We start from the raw sequence: 13,847 nt of genomic DNA on the forward strand, positions 1-13,847 counted from the left end.
AAATGATGTAAAGGAGTGAGTGGGCCCCTTGGAGCTCATAGAATCCATCTCAGTGTATAATAAACTCTGATTTGTGTGTTCTTCCTTTACCTGTATCACGAGCAGGGCTGCTGGGAAGTTTTATGGGGCCACATAAGCCCCCCTGGCCAACCCCCAACCTGCCCAAATGCCACCTCCAATCCATCAAAATGCTGTCCATTTCACCTGAAACCCTGCTGGTTTGTCTGACCCCCCCCCCCCCCCCCCGAGGGTGGCCCTGAACTTGTGTACAGGGGTGCATTCAGTTTCCTGTGGCCCCTGGGCTGCCCCCTATTGAGTCCCAACCTTGCTCAGGGTGGACTGGGAGGTGCAGGCACACCTCCCAACTGTCCCGATTTTAACAGCTCATTTCCCTTGGATCTCCTGCACTGAATGCAAAAAAAAAAAAAAAAAAGATACAAAGTTTCTCAAATTTAATTAAATAAGTAGCTTTTAGCAGAGCCCAGAATATTCAGCCCCTGCACTGAGATATGATTGTAACTAATAAGCTAAACCAGGTCTCTTGGGGAACTGAGATTTGCAGGGGGTGTGCTTAAAAAAAAGGGATGTGGTCAAAAATTTCGCCATGGACCCACCCCCATAAACCATGTAAAGTTGCTCACAGTGGTCATCTGAGCCTTTTCTGATACAATTTGCAATTAGTTTTTTGGGTTTTTTTTTTTATTATTGGTGTTTTTTTAAATGTTTTACTTTTTGTTCAGCTGCTCTCCAGTTTGGAATTCCAGCAGCTATCTGGTTGCAAGGGTTTAATTTAACCTAGCAACCAGGCAGTAAGAGAGACAGGAATATGAATAGGGGAGGGGCTAAATATAAAGATAAGTATAGTAAAAGTAACAATAACAACAGTTGGGTTGTTCACCTTTACAATAACTTTCAGTACGATATAGAGACTGCTATTCTGAGACAAGTTGCAATTGGTCTTCATTTTGTATTATTTGTGGTTTTTTAATTATTTAGCTTTTTGTTCAGCAGCTCTCCAGTTTGGAATTCCAGCAGCTATCTGGTTGCTAGGGTCCAACCGAACCTGGCAACCAGGCAGTGATTTGAAAGAAAGACAGGAATATGAATAGGGGAGGGGCTGAATAGAAAGATAAGGAATAAAAAGTAACAGTAACAATAAAACTGGAGCCTCACAGAGCAATAGGGTTTGGCTGCCGGGGTCAGTGACCCCCATTTGAAAGCTGTAAAGAGGCAGAAGAATAATTGAAAAACTATAAAAATTGAAGACCAATTGAAAAGTTGCTAAGAAAAGGTCACTCTATAATAAGGTGAACCATCTCTTTAATTAGATTTCAGGGATCATATAAATAGACAGTATAGTCTCTAATTAATGTACTGTAGATATTGACCCCTCCGCTAGAATTTGCCCTGACATTGTAGGGGCATTAGGTGCCAATGTACCCATACAGTATATGAATTCTAATGACGCCCAATGGTTCCACCGTCTCCGGGCCCTGCCAGAAATAAACCGGCAGCCAGTGGAGCGCAGAGCGTGGGGCTTGGCTCCTTTCCCCTTAACCTACATTATATTCTGTGAACTCGCGTTCCTTCCAAGTCTATCCCCAAGGCTTCTCATTAGCTGGTGTCCAGCAACACTGATGTATGGGGGCAAAGCGAGCGCCCTGGGAGGCGCCTATACGGGCGAGCAAATTGCTACCGACGCTCAGTCGTGATCGGAACCTTTGTAGCTGCAAATATTCACCGGTGTCATTGTCCCAGTGCAATTAAATACAATGTAATGTATGTAACCAGTCATTCCCCTGCTGGAAAGTTCATGTAGGAGCCGCTCATATCAGTCAGTAAATAGATCCCAATACAAACAGCCGATGTGACTCTATAATAACCAGTCATTCCCCTGCTGGAAAGTTCATGTAGGAGCCGCTCATATCAGTCAGTAAATAGATCCCAATACAAACAGCTGATGTGACTCTATAATAACCAGTCATTCCCCTGCTGGAAAGTTCATGTAGGAGCCGCTCATATCATTCAGTAAATAGATCCCAATACAAACAGCCGATGTGACTCTATAATAACCAGTCATTCCCCTGCTGGAAAGTTCATGTAGGAGCCGCTCATATCATTCAGTAAATAGATCCCAATACAAACAGCTGATGTGACTCTATAATAACCAGTCATTCCCCTGCTGGAAAGTTCATGTAGGAGCCGCTCATATCATTCAGATCCCCCCCATTGTAAGCAGCAGTCCTGCCCTGCTTTATGGCTGAGATTCTAGCTATCTGTATAACAGAGCATTCTGTCACAGTGGCACAGATCCTATCTGATCCCCCCATTGTAAGCAGCAGTTCTGCCCTGCTTTATGGCTGAGATTCTAGCTATCTGTATAACAGAGCATTCTGTCACAGTGGCACAGATCCTATCTGATCCCCCCCCCCCATTGTAAGCAGCAGTTCTGCCCTGCTTTATGGCTGAGATTCTAGCTATCTGTATAACAGAGCATTCTGTCACAGTGGCACAGATCCTATCTGATCCCCCATTGTAAGCAGCAGTCCTGCCCTGCTTTATGGCTGAGATTCTAGCTATCGGTATAACAGAGCATTCTGTCACAGTGGCACAGATCCTATCTGATCCCCCCATTGTAAGCAGCAGTTCTGCCCTGCTTTATGGCTGAGATTCTAGCTATCTGTATAACAGAGCATTCTGTCACAGTGGCACAGATCCTATCTGATCCCCCCATTGTAAGCAGCAGTCCTGCCCTGCTTTATGGCTGAGATTCTAGCTATCTGTATAACAGAGCATTCTGTCACAGTGGCACAGATCCTATCTGATCCCCCCCCCCCCATTGTAAGCAGCAGTCCTGCCCTGCTTTATGGCTGAGATTCTAGCTATCTGTATAACAGAGCATTCTGTCACAGTGGCACAGATCCTATCTGATCCCCCCCATTGTAAGCAGCAGTCCTGCCCTGCTTTATGGCTGAGATTCTAGCTATCTGTATAACAGAGCATTCTGTCACAGTGGCACAGATCCTATCTGATCCCCCCATTGTAAGCAGCAGTCCTGCCCTGCTTTATGGCTGAGATTCTAGCTATCTGTATAACAGAGCATTCTGTCACAGTGGCACAGACCCTATCTGATCCCCCCCATTGTAAGCAGCAGTCCTGCCCTGCTTTATGGCTGAGATTCTAGCTATCTGTATAACAGAGCATTCTGTCACAGTGGCACAGATCCTATCTGATCCCCCCATTGTAAGCAGCAGTCCTGCCCTGCTTTATGGCTGAGATTCTAGCTATCTGTATAACAGAGCATTCTTTTTCTTTCTACTTTATTATTTAGTGTAGATAAGGGAACTTTCCGACACTGTATTTTCCCATTGGCTGCGGAGTGATGGCAGATGGTGCTGAGATTTAATACAGAGTTGGCAGAGGGACGTATCTGCGCTGCCGGCTGAGGGTGTCGGGGTGTATTTGCTCCGTTGCGGGGAGCAGTCTGATTTTATATTCTGCGAGAAATTCAACACTTTTATTCCAACAAAATCAAGTTCCCTTTAACCTCTAATAATCTGATTGGTGGGAACGTGGGACAGTCCTGTTATCGCTATAAAAAGGTGCAATGTATTTTAAATGCAAAGTTTTATTTCTGCCTGAGACACCGAGCGTCGGGGGTAAAACCGTGTTTCCCTTTAATCTTAAACAAAAAGGTTACAGTAACTTATTTCTTTTATGTTTGTGTGCGGCAGCCTCATCCATATTAATGATCCCCAGTCTTTGTAACTGAGCCTGATGGGGAGATCTGTATCCTTATAGCAACTCACAGGCCTCTCATTACTTACAGTCTCTGTCAGTGGGAATGGGGGGGGGGGGGAGATTATGTTCAGTACATGGGGGAGATTAAAGTAGAATTAAGGGGGTACATTATCCCTTATAATACATGAGTGATACTCAGAGTTCCCTGTATAACTCAGCCTGCAGCCTTGTGCCTTTATATGGGCACAGAACCCCTCAGTGACTGCTAATATCCTTATCATTTACAGTAGGGGGTACATTATCCCTTATAATACATGAGTGATACTCAGAGTTCCCTGTATAACTCAGCCTGCAGCCTTGTGCCTTTATATGGGGGGCACAGAACCCCTCAGTGACTGCTAATATCCTTATCATTTACAGTAGGGGGTACATTATCCCTTATAATACATGAGTGATACTCAGAGTTCCCTGTATAACTCAGCCTGCAGCCTTGTGCCTTTATATGGGGGGCACAGAACCCCTCAGTGACTGCTAATATCCTTATCATTTACAGTAGGGGGTACATTATCCCTTATAATACATGAGTGATACTCAGAGTTCCCTGTATAACTCAGCCTGCAGCCTTGTGCCTTTATATGGGGGGCACAGAACCCCTCAGTGACTGCTAATATCCTTATCATTTACAGTAGGGGGTACATTATCCCTTATAATACATGAGTGATACTCAGAGTTCCCTGTATAACTCAGCCTGCAGCCTTGTGCCTTTATATGGGCACAGAACCCCTCAGTGACTGCTAATATCCTTATCATTTACAGTAGGGGGTACATTATCCCTTATAATACATGAGTGATACTCAGAGTTCCCTGTATAACTCAGCCTGCAGCCTTGTGCCTTTATATGGGCACAGAACCCCTCAGTGACTGCTAATATCCTTATCATTTACAGTAGGGGGTACATTATCCCTTATAATACATGAGTGATACTCAGAGTTCCCTGTATAACTCAGCCTGCAGCCTTGTGCCTTTATATGGGGGGCACAGAACCCCTCAGTGACTGCTAATATCCTTATCATTTACAGTAGGGGGTACATTATCCCTTATAATACAGTTTATAATTAAGTTGTGTTTGGTTTCCCTTACAGACATTGATGAATGCGCCTTAAGAACTCACACTTGTTGGAACGACTCGGCTTGCGTCAATCTCGAGGGCGGCTTCGATTGCCTTTGCCCTTCCGGACCCTCCTGCACAGGGGACTGCCCCCACGAGGGGGGACTCAAGCGCAATGGGCAGGTCTGGACACTGAAAGAGGATCGGTGCTCAGTCTGTTCATGCAAGGTAGGGGGTTACTGTCTGTATATCTTAATAATAGTGACTGGACTTGATGTTCACCTTTGACTTAGTATGATGTAGAGATTAATATTCTGAGACAATTTACAATTGGTCTTCATTTTTTATTATTTGTAGTTTTTTAGCTATTTCACTTTTTGTTTAGAATTTAAGCAGCTATCTGGTTGCTGGGGTTCAAAGTACCTTAGCAACCAGGGAGCAGTTTGATTGGCAGACAGGCATATGAATAGGAAAGGGGCTGCATAGGAAAAGTTATTAAATGTAACAAAAACAATAAAACTGGAGCCTCTCTGAACAATAGGTTTTTGGCTGCCGGGGTCAGTGACCCCCATTTGAAAGCTGGAAAGAGTTATAAGAAAATGGCAAATAGTTCAAAAACTGTAAAAAATAAATAAATAATGAAGACCAATTGAAAAGTTGCTTAGAATAGGCCATTCTATAACATACTACAAGTTGACTAAAATGGTAGAATGGCTAATTCTAAGCAACTTTTCAATTGGTCTTCATTATTTGTTTTTCTTACTTTTTGAATTATTCTCCTTCTGACTCTTTGCAGCTTTCAAATGGGGGTCACTGACCCCGGCAGCCAAACCCTATTGCTCTGTGAGGCTCCAGTTTTATTGTTATTGTTACTTTTTTTATTACTTGTTTTTCTATCCAGGTCCCTCTCCTATTCATATACCTGCCTCTCATTCAAACTGCTCCCTGGTTGCTAAGGTAATTTGGATCCTAGCAACCAGATAACTGCTGAAATTCCAAACTGGAGAGCTGCTGAACAAAAAGTGAAATATATATAAATAACTGGGGCGCAATGATGTCACAGGTGGGCGGAGCTCTACCTGCCCAATAACGACTGAGCGGCATGGCCTGGGCTGGTATTTGTTACAGAACCTGATACAGAGAATATAGGAGAATATGGCCCCCATAGCGGCTTCCCGTTCCCTTCCTGCCGGTGCGAGTGCGTCACTGCGAGAGGCTCAGCCACTTAGAGATAATAGGAGTGATATTTCCCTGCCGCTCCCCCGACGCTCGCTATAATTGTAAAACTGCCTCCAATACGAGACATTAAAGGCTATTAAATACACTTGCGCGCCTTCGCAAGGAAAAGTTAAAGCTCCAAATAAATTCCGCATCTTTTCAGGTTGTTTCTTGCATTTTTTTTTTTTTCTTTTAGCAATGCGTTTGTTTTTAATGCGCTCGCAGCGGATAATGCGAGTCCTTAAATTACACAGCGAGGATGGCTTTATGCTCATAACTGGAAGAAACTGCTCAAGTCTCCCCGTTACATGAGTCTCCCATTCCTTGTATTGTAGAAATGTTGGGAACAAGTTACCGTGCCGGTGCCAGGGGGTATGCACAATATGGCTGTGCCGGGGGGTATGCACAATATGGCTGTGCCGGGGGGTATGCGCAATATGGCTGTGCCGGGGGGTATGCTCAATATGGCTGTGCCGGGGGGTATGCACAATATGGCTGTGCCGGGGGGTATGCACAATATGGCTGTGCCGGGGGGTATGCACAATATGGCTGTGCCGGGGGGTATGCGCAATATGGCTGTGCCGGGGGGTATGCACAATATGGCTGTGCCGGGGGGTATGCACAATATGGCTGTGCCGGGGGGTATGCACAATATGGCTGTGCCGGGGGGTATGCGCAATATGGCTGTGCCAGGGGGTATGCTCAATATGGCTGTGCCGGGGGGTATGCACAATATGGCTGTGCCGGGGGTTATGCACAATATGGCTGAGCCAGGGGGTATGCACAATATGGCTGAGCCAGGGGGTATGCACAATATGGCTGAGCCAGGGGGTATGCACAATATGGCTGAGCCAGGGGGTATGCACAATATGGCTGTGCCAGGGGGTATGCACAATATGGCTGAGCCAGGGGGTATGCACAATATGGTTGTGCCAGGGGTTATGTACAGTATGGCTGTGCCAAGAGGTATGCACAATATGGCTGTGCCAGGGGGTATGCACAATATGGCTGTGCCGGGGGGTATGCGCAATATGGCTGTGCCAGGGGGTATGCTCAATATGGCTGTGCCGGGGGGTATGCACAATATGGCTGTGCCGGGGGGTATGCACAATATGGCTGTGCCGGGGGGTATGCACAATATGGCTGTGCCGGGGGGTATGCGCAATATGGCTGTGCCAGGGGGTATGCTCAATATGGCTGTGCCGGGGGGTATGCACAATATGGCTGTGCCGGGGGGTATGCACAATATGGCTGAGCCAGGGGGTATGCACAATATGGCTGAGCCAGGGGGTATGCACAATATGGCTGAGCCAGGGGGTATGCACAATATGGCTGAGCCAGGGGGTATGCACAATATGGCTGTGCCAGGGGGTATGCACAATATGGCTGAGCCAGGGGGTATGCACAATATGGTTGTGCCAGGGGTTATGTACAGTATGGCTGTGCCAAGAGGTATGCACAATATGGCTGTGCCAGGGGGTATGCACAATATGGCTGTGCCGGGGGGTATGCGCAATATGGCTGTGCCAGGGGGTATGCTCAATATGGCTGTGCCGGGGGGTATGCACAATATGGCTGTGCCGGGGGGTATGCACAATATGGCTGAGCCAGGGGGTATGCACAATATGGCTGAGCCAGGGGGTATGCACAATATGGCTGAGCCAGGGGGTATGCACAATATGGCTGAGCCAGGGGGTATGCACAATATGGCTGAGCCAGGGGGTATGCACAATATGGCTGAGCCAGGGGGTATGCACAATATGGTTGTGCCAGGGGTTATGTACAGTATGGCTGTGCCAAGAGGTATGCACAATATGGCTGTGCCAGGGGGTATGCACAATATGGCTGTGCCAGGGGGTATGCACAATATGGCTGTGCCAGGGGATATGGCTGTGCCAGGGGGATGCACAATATGGCTGTGCCGGGGGGTATGCACAATATGGCTGCGCCAGGGGGTATGCACAATATGGCTGCGCCAAGGGGTATGCACAATATGGCTGTGCCAGGGGGTATGCACAATATGGCTGTGCCAGGGGGAATGCACAATATGGCTGCGCCAAGGGGTATACACAATATGGCTGTGCCAAGAGATATGCACAATATGACTGTGCCAGGGGGTATGCACAATACTAGGACCCACCATCCATACTACTTAGTTATTGGGGCCCTAGTAGTTTATTGGGACCCCATTCTTCTATGTTGGTAGGGCCCACCACCCATACTACTTAGGACCCCATTCTTCTATGTTGGTAGAACCCACCATACATACTTATAAGTCATCAAGGCCCTACTACTTTATTGGGACCCCATGCTAATATGTTGGTAGAGCCCACCACCATACTACTTAGGACCCCATCCTTCTATGTTAGTTTGACCCTCCATCCATACTACTTAGTTATTGGAGCCCTAGTACTTTATTGGGACCCCATTCTACTATGTTAGTAGGGCCCTGCACCCATAATACTTAGTTAGCAGGTTGGTTGTTATGGGACCCTATAATATCAAATGGTGGGTCCGTATCTCTTGGCGGCACAGTAATGTGGTTGGTCAGACAACTTCTAAATACCCTGATCTGAGCCCTGATTGGCCAGTTTGGCCAAAATAAAGTCGCTGACAGCTTTCAGTGCAGTTTCACGCGGCGCGACGCTTGGGCGGATTTACTGCTGTTTATTTGCTGAAGTAGTTGGAAAAGGTAAAATAGTGAGCGGCCAATGGGCCAAGGGGGGGGGAGGATACGGATGAATGCGCCGAGGCACAAACATTTATTTACCCTACGCAGCATTATAGGATTGTGGATCATTCGCGATGAAGGGAAGCAAATTGCTAAAATAATATATTGGGAAATTAATTGGGAAAAAAAAAAAATCAGTCGATTCATCAACTCGGAAAAAAAAAAAAAGTTTGCAATAAATTTCCATGAATAATTCATTGGCGTTTCCATCAGGCGGGGGGGGGGGGGGGGGGGGCGCGTAGCTAATGGCTGTACGTGTTCCGCGCGGAGCTGGGGGATTTCATACAGCAAGGTGAACGCACGATCTGTTGCGGAACTCTACAGGGGGCGCCTAAATGAGCCGGGGGGGGGGGAGATTGATTCCAACCCTGGGTAAAGTGACCTACTTTGCTAATTTTACTTAAAAAAAGAAAGAAACGGTTAAAAATGGGGAGAGAATATGCAGATTTGGAACATTAACGGCATTAAATATCGGCGCGGCGCTTCTATGGGGGTTTAATGGGCCCCCCATGGTAATTTAGGATTCGCTGAGCGGTTATACGAGCATATAAAGGCCAAGTTATACAGGACAGCGAGCTCTGACAAGGAGACTTGTGATATCCTTATAACTGACAGCAGGGGGTTCATTAACCATTATAGTGTAGGTTAAGTTACTATTTTGGGGAACTTAATTAAAATACTCAGTTGAATCAATATCCCCACTGTGTAACCGTCCCTTGCCCTTCCCATACTGCCAGGTTGGGGGTCTCTCTGCCCTGCCGCACACAGGCAACACCACCCAACCCCAACAACTCCCAGCACCCCCGACCACCAGGTGGCAGATGTTAGAGGGCCAGATCCTAGTGGGAGGCCCCTGGGATGGGAGCCTTGGGGGACCCTACACACCCCAGTCTGACCCCCCTGTGCCCACAACCCAGTCTGACCCCGCACACCCCAGTCTGAACCCCCTGTGCCCACACCCCAGTCTGACCCCCCTGTGCCCACACCCCAGTCTGATCCCCCTGTGCCCACACCCCAGTCTGAACCCCGTGTGCCCACACCCCAGTCTGAACCCCGTGTGCCCACACCCCAGTCTGATCCCCCTGTGCCCACACCCCAGTCTGATCCCCCTGTGCCCACACCCCAGTCTGAACCCCCTGTGCCCACACCCCAGTCTGACCCCCCTGTGCCCACACCCCAGTCTGATCCCCCTGTGCCCACACCCCAGTCTGAACCCCGTGTGCCCACACCCCAGTCTGAACCCCGTGTGCCCACACCCCAGTCTGATCCCCCTGTGCCCACACCCCAGTCTGAACCCCGTGTGCCCACACCCCAGTCTGAACCCCGTGTGCCCACACCGCAGTCTGACCCCCCTGTGCCCACACCCCAGTCTGACCCCCCTGTGCCCACACCCCAGTCTGACCCCCCTGTGCCCACACCGCAGTCTGACCCCCCTATGCCCACACCCCAGTCTGACCCCCCTGTGCCCACACCCCAGTCTGACCCCCCTGTGCCCACACCCCAGTCTGACCCCCCTGTGCCCACACACCAGTCTGACCCCTATCTGCCCACAACCCAGTCTGACCCCCCTGTGCCCACACCGCAGTCTGACCCCCCTGTGCCCACACTCCAGTCTGACCCCCCTGTGCCCACACACCAGTCTGACCCCTATCTGCCCACAACCCAGTCTGACCCCCCTGTGCCCACACCGCAGTCTGACCCCCCTGTGCCCACACTCCAGTCTGACCCCCCTGTGCCCACACCCCAGTCTGACCCCCCTGTGCCCACACCGCACTCTGACCCCCCTGTGCCCACACTCCAGTCTGACCCCCCTGTGCCCACACCCCAGTCTGACCCCCCTGTGCCCACACCCCAGTCTGACCCCCCTGTGCCCACACCCCAGTCTGACCCCCCTGTGCCCACACCCCAGTCTGACCCCCCTGTGCCCAGGGAGAATGTTATCCCAGCTGGTACTTTAGTATTACATAATGCCACAATGGGGCAAAGAACAAGGCACATAGATGCAAATATGCCCCGGAGGGGGTAGTTCCATGTTCCCATTAACATGTTACACCTACACAAGCGCATCACATGACTAGTTACCTGCTGGCCAACCCCTATCTGAGTCCCGCTACCTGACTCTACCCAATCCCAGCAGCAGTGACCCCTAAGAATAGCCCCAGGGTGGGCAGTTTCATGTTTTTAAAGGGGCAGTTCACCTATACCTTAACTTTTAGTATGTTATAGAATGCCCTAGCAACTTTGCAACTGGTCTTCATTATTTCTTTTTTATAGTTTTTGACCTATTTGCCTTCTTCTTCTGCCTCTTCGCAGCTTTCAAATGGGGGTCGCTGACCCCGGCAGCCAAACCCTATTGCTCTGTGAGGCTCCAGTTTTATTGTTATTGTTACTTTTTATTCCTTATCTTTCTATTCAGCCCCTCCCCTATTCATATTCCCATCTCTCGTTTAAACCACTGTCTGGTTACTAGGGTAAAAAAGACCCTAGCAACCAGATAGCTGCTAAAATACCAAATGGAGAGCTGCTGAACAAAAAGCTAAATAACTGAAAAAAGCATAAAAAAATGAAGACTCTTCGAAAAGGTGAACTTGCCCTTTTAATTTTATCACGGATCTGTCGCTTCTCTATGCAGATTGTGTGTCGGGGGCGGGACTTCCTTTGTCATGCCAGGTGTGAGCTTTGCCTCTCATTGGCTAAGGCATCCTCCTACCAGCAATGGAACTCCGCCCCCCCCCCCCCCCCCCCACTGGCAACTTGAAAGAGCGGAAAGCACAATCGGCACGGAGAAGCAGCCATTTTTGAAAGTTATAAAGGAGTAAAGTTGGAAGTTAAGGGCCCCCCTGTAGGATTGGTCGAGGCCAGTCATTACCGTTGGGCGCCCAACTACCCACAAACACCGCCTTTTAATCACAGGCGTATGATTTATTGAGCCAATAGGGTTGTGCGGCGCCAGTAAAATGGCGATAAAAAAACAAAAAATAGCAAAGTCATTAATAAGGATTCATTGTTTGGCCGGAAATCAATGGCGGAGCCGTTTCTAATCACCCCGAGAATTCATTGTTCGTGGCCGTTCGGCTCTCCCGTAGTCATTTGGCTTTAGAAATAAATGACAATAGGGACCGGCCCGTGCGTCCCCCTCTCCCCGGCGCGGCTTACGGGGCTTTTCCCCCACAATAGCGCGGAATAATTGGAAACATGATGGATCTTTCTGCGGCGGCCGAGTCTCGCGGCTTTAGGGACAATGGCAGATAATTGCGTCTTAATGAATTCTTTTCTGTACACAATAAGCTGTACCCCCATACTGTACTGTCTGAGGGAAACACTATGGCACCCCCTACCCATATGTATAAATACAAATATACAGAGAAGGAATGTTCTGGGCACACAATAAGCTGTACCCCCATACTGTACTGTCTGAGGGAAACACTATGGCACCCCCTACCCATATGTATAAATACAAATATACAGAGAAGGAATGTTCTGGGCACACAATAAGCTGTACCCCATACTGTACTGTCTGAGGGAAACACTATGGCACCCCCTACCCATATGTATAAATACAAATATACAGAGAAGGAATGTTCTGGGCACACAATAAGCTGTACCCCCATACTGTACTGTCTGAGGGAAACACTATGGCACCCCCTACCCATATGTATAAATACAAATATACAGAGAAGGAATGTTCTGGGCACACAATAAGCTGTACCCCCATACTGTACTGTCTGAGGGAAACACTATGGCACCCCCTACCCATATGTATAAATACAAATATACAGAGAAGGAATGTTCTGGGCACACAATAAGCTGTACCCCCATACTGTACTGTCTAAGGGAAACACTATGGCACCCCCTACCCATATGTATAAATACAAATATACAGAGAAGGAATGTTCTGGGCACACAATAAGCTGAACCCCCATACTGTACAGTCTGAGGGAAACACTATGGCACCCCCTACCCATATGTATAAATACAAATATACAGAGAAGGAATGTTCTGGGCACACAATAAGCTGTACCCCCATACTGTACTGTCTGAGGGAAACACTATGGCACCTCCTACTCATATGTATAAATACAAATATACAGAGAAGGAATGTTCTGGGCACACAATAAGCTGTACCCCCATACTGTACTGTCTAAGGGAAACACTATGGCACCCCCTACCCATATGTATAAATACAAATATACAGAGAAGGAATGTTCTGGGCACACAATAAGCTGTACCCCCATACTGTACTGTCTGAGGGAAACACTATGGCACCTCCTACCCATATGTATAAATACAAATATACAGAGAGGGAATGTTCTGGGCACACAATAAGCTGTACCCCCATACTGTACTGTCTAAGGGAAACACTATGGCACCCCCTACCCATATGTATAAATACAAATATACAGAGAAGGAATGTTCTGGGCACACAATAAGCTGTACCCCCATACTGTACTGTCTAAGGGAAACACTATGGCACCCCCTACCCATATGTATAAATACAAATATACAGAGAAGGAATGTTCTGGGCACACAATAAGCTGTACCCCCATACTGTACTGTCTGAGGGAAACACTATGGCACCTCCTACTCATATGTATAAATACAAATATACAGAGAAGGAATGTTCTGGGCACACAATAAGCTGTACCCCCATACTGTACTGTCTGAGGGAAACACTATGGCACCCCCTACCCATATGTATAAATACAAATATACAGAGAAGGAATGTTCTGGGCACACAATAAGCTGTACCCCCATACTGTACTGTCTAAGGGAAACACTATGGCACCCCCTACCCATATGTATAAATACAAATATACAGAGAAGGAATGTTCTGGGCACACAATAAGCTGAACCCCCATACTGTACAGTCTGAGGGAAACACTATGGCACCCCCTACCCATATGTATAAATACAAATATACAGAGAAGGAATGTTCTGGGCACACAATAAGCTGTACCCCCATACTGTACTGTCTGAGGGAAACACTATGGCACCTCCTACTCATATGTATAAATACAAATATACAGAGAAGGAATGTTCTGGGCACAC

The 13,847-nt window shown here is 47.9% G+C and overlaps 1 protein-coding gene across 1 annotated transcript in view; it reads left to right on the plus strand.

Moving 5' to 3' along the window:
- Positions 1–13,847, plus strand: part of nell1 (neural EGFL like 1) — a 383,209-nt gene that overhangs the window by 354,144 nt on the left and 15,218 nt on the right. Inside the window, exon 17 of the mRNA XM_031900696.1 lies at positions 4,884–5,077. Within this exon, the coding sequence (XP_031756556.1) occupies positions 4,884–5,077 (194 nt within the window). The remainder of the gene's footprint in view (positions 1–4,883; positions 5,078–13,847) is intronic.

The sequence above is a fragment of the Xenopus tropicalis genome, chromosome 4 (genome assembly GCF_000004195.4).
Source record: "Xenopus tropicalis strain Nigerian chromosome 4, UCB_Xtro_10.0, whole genome shotgun sequence".
Classification (NCBI taxonomy): Eukaryota; Metazoa; Chordata; class Amphibia; order Anura; family Pipidae; genus Xenopus; species Xenopus tropicalis.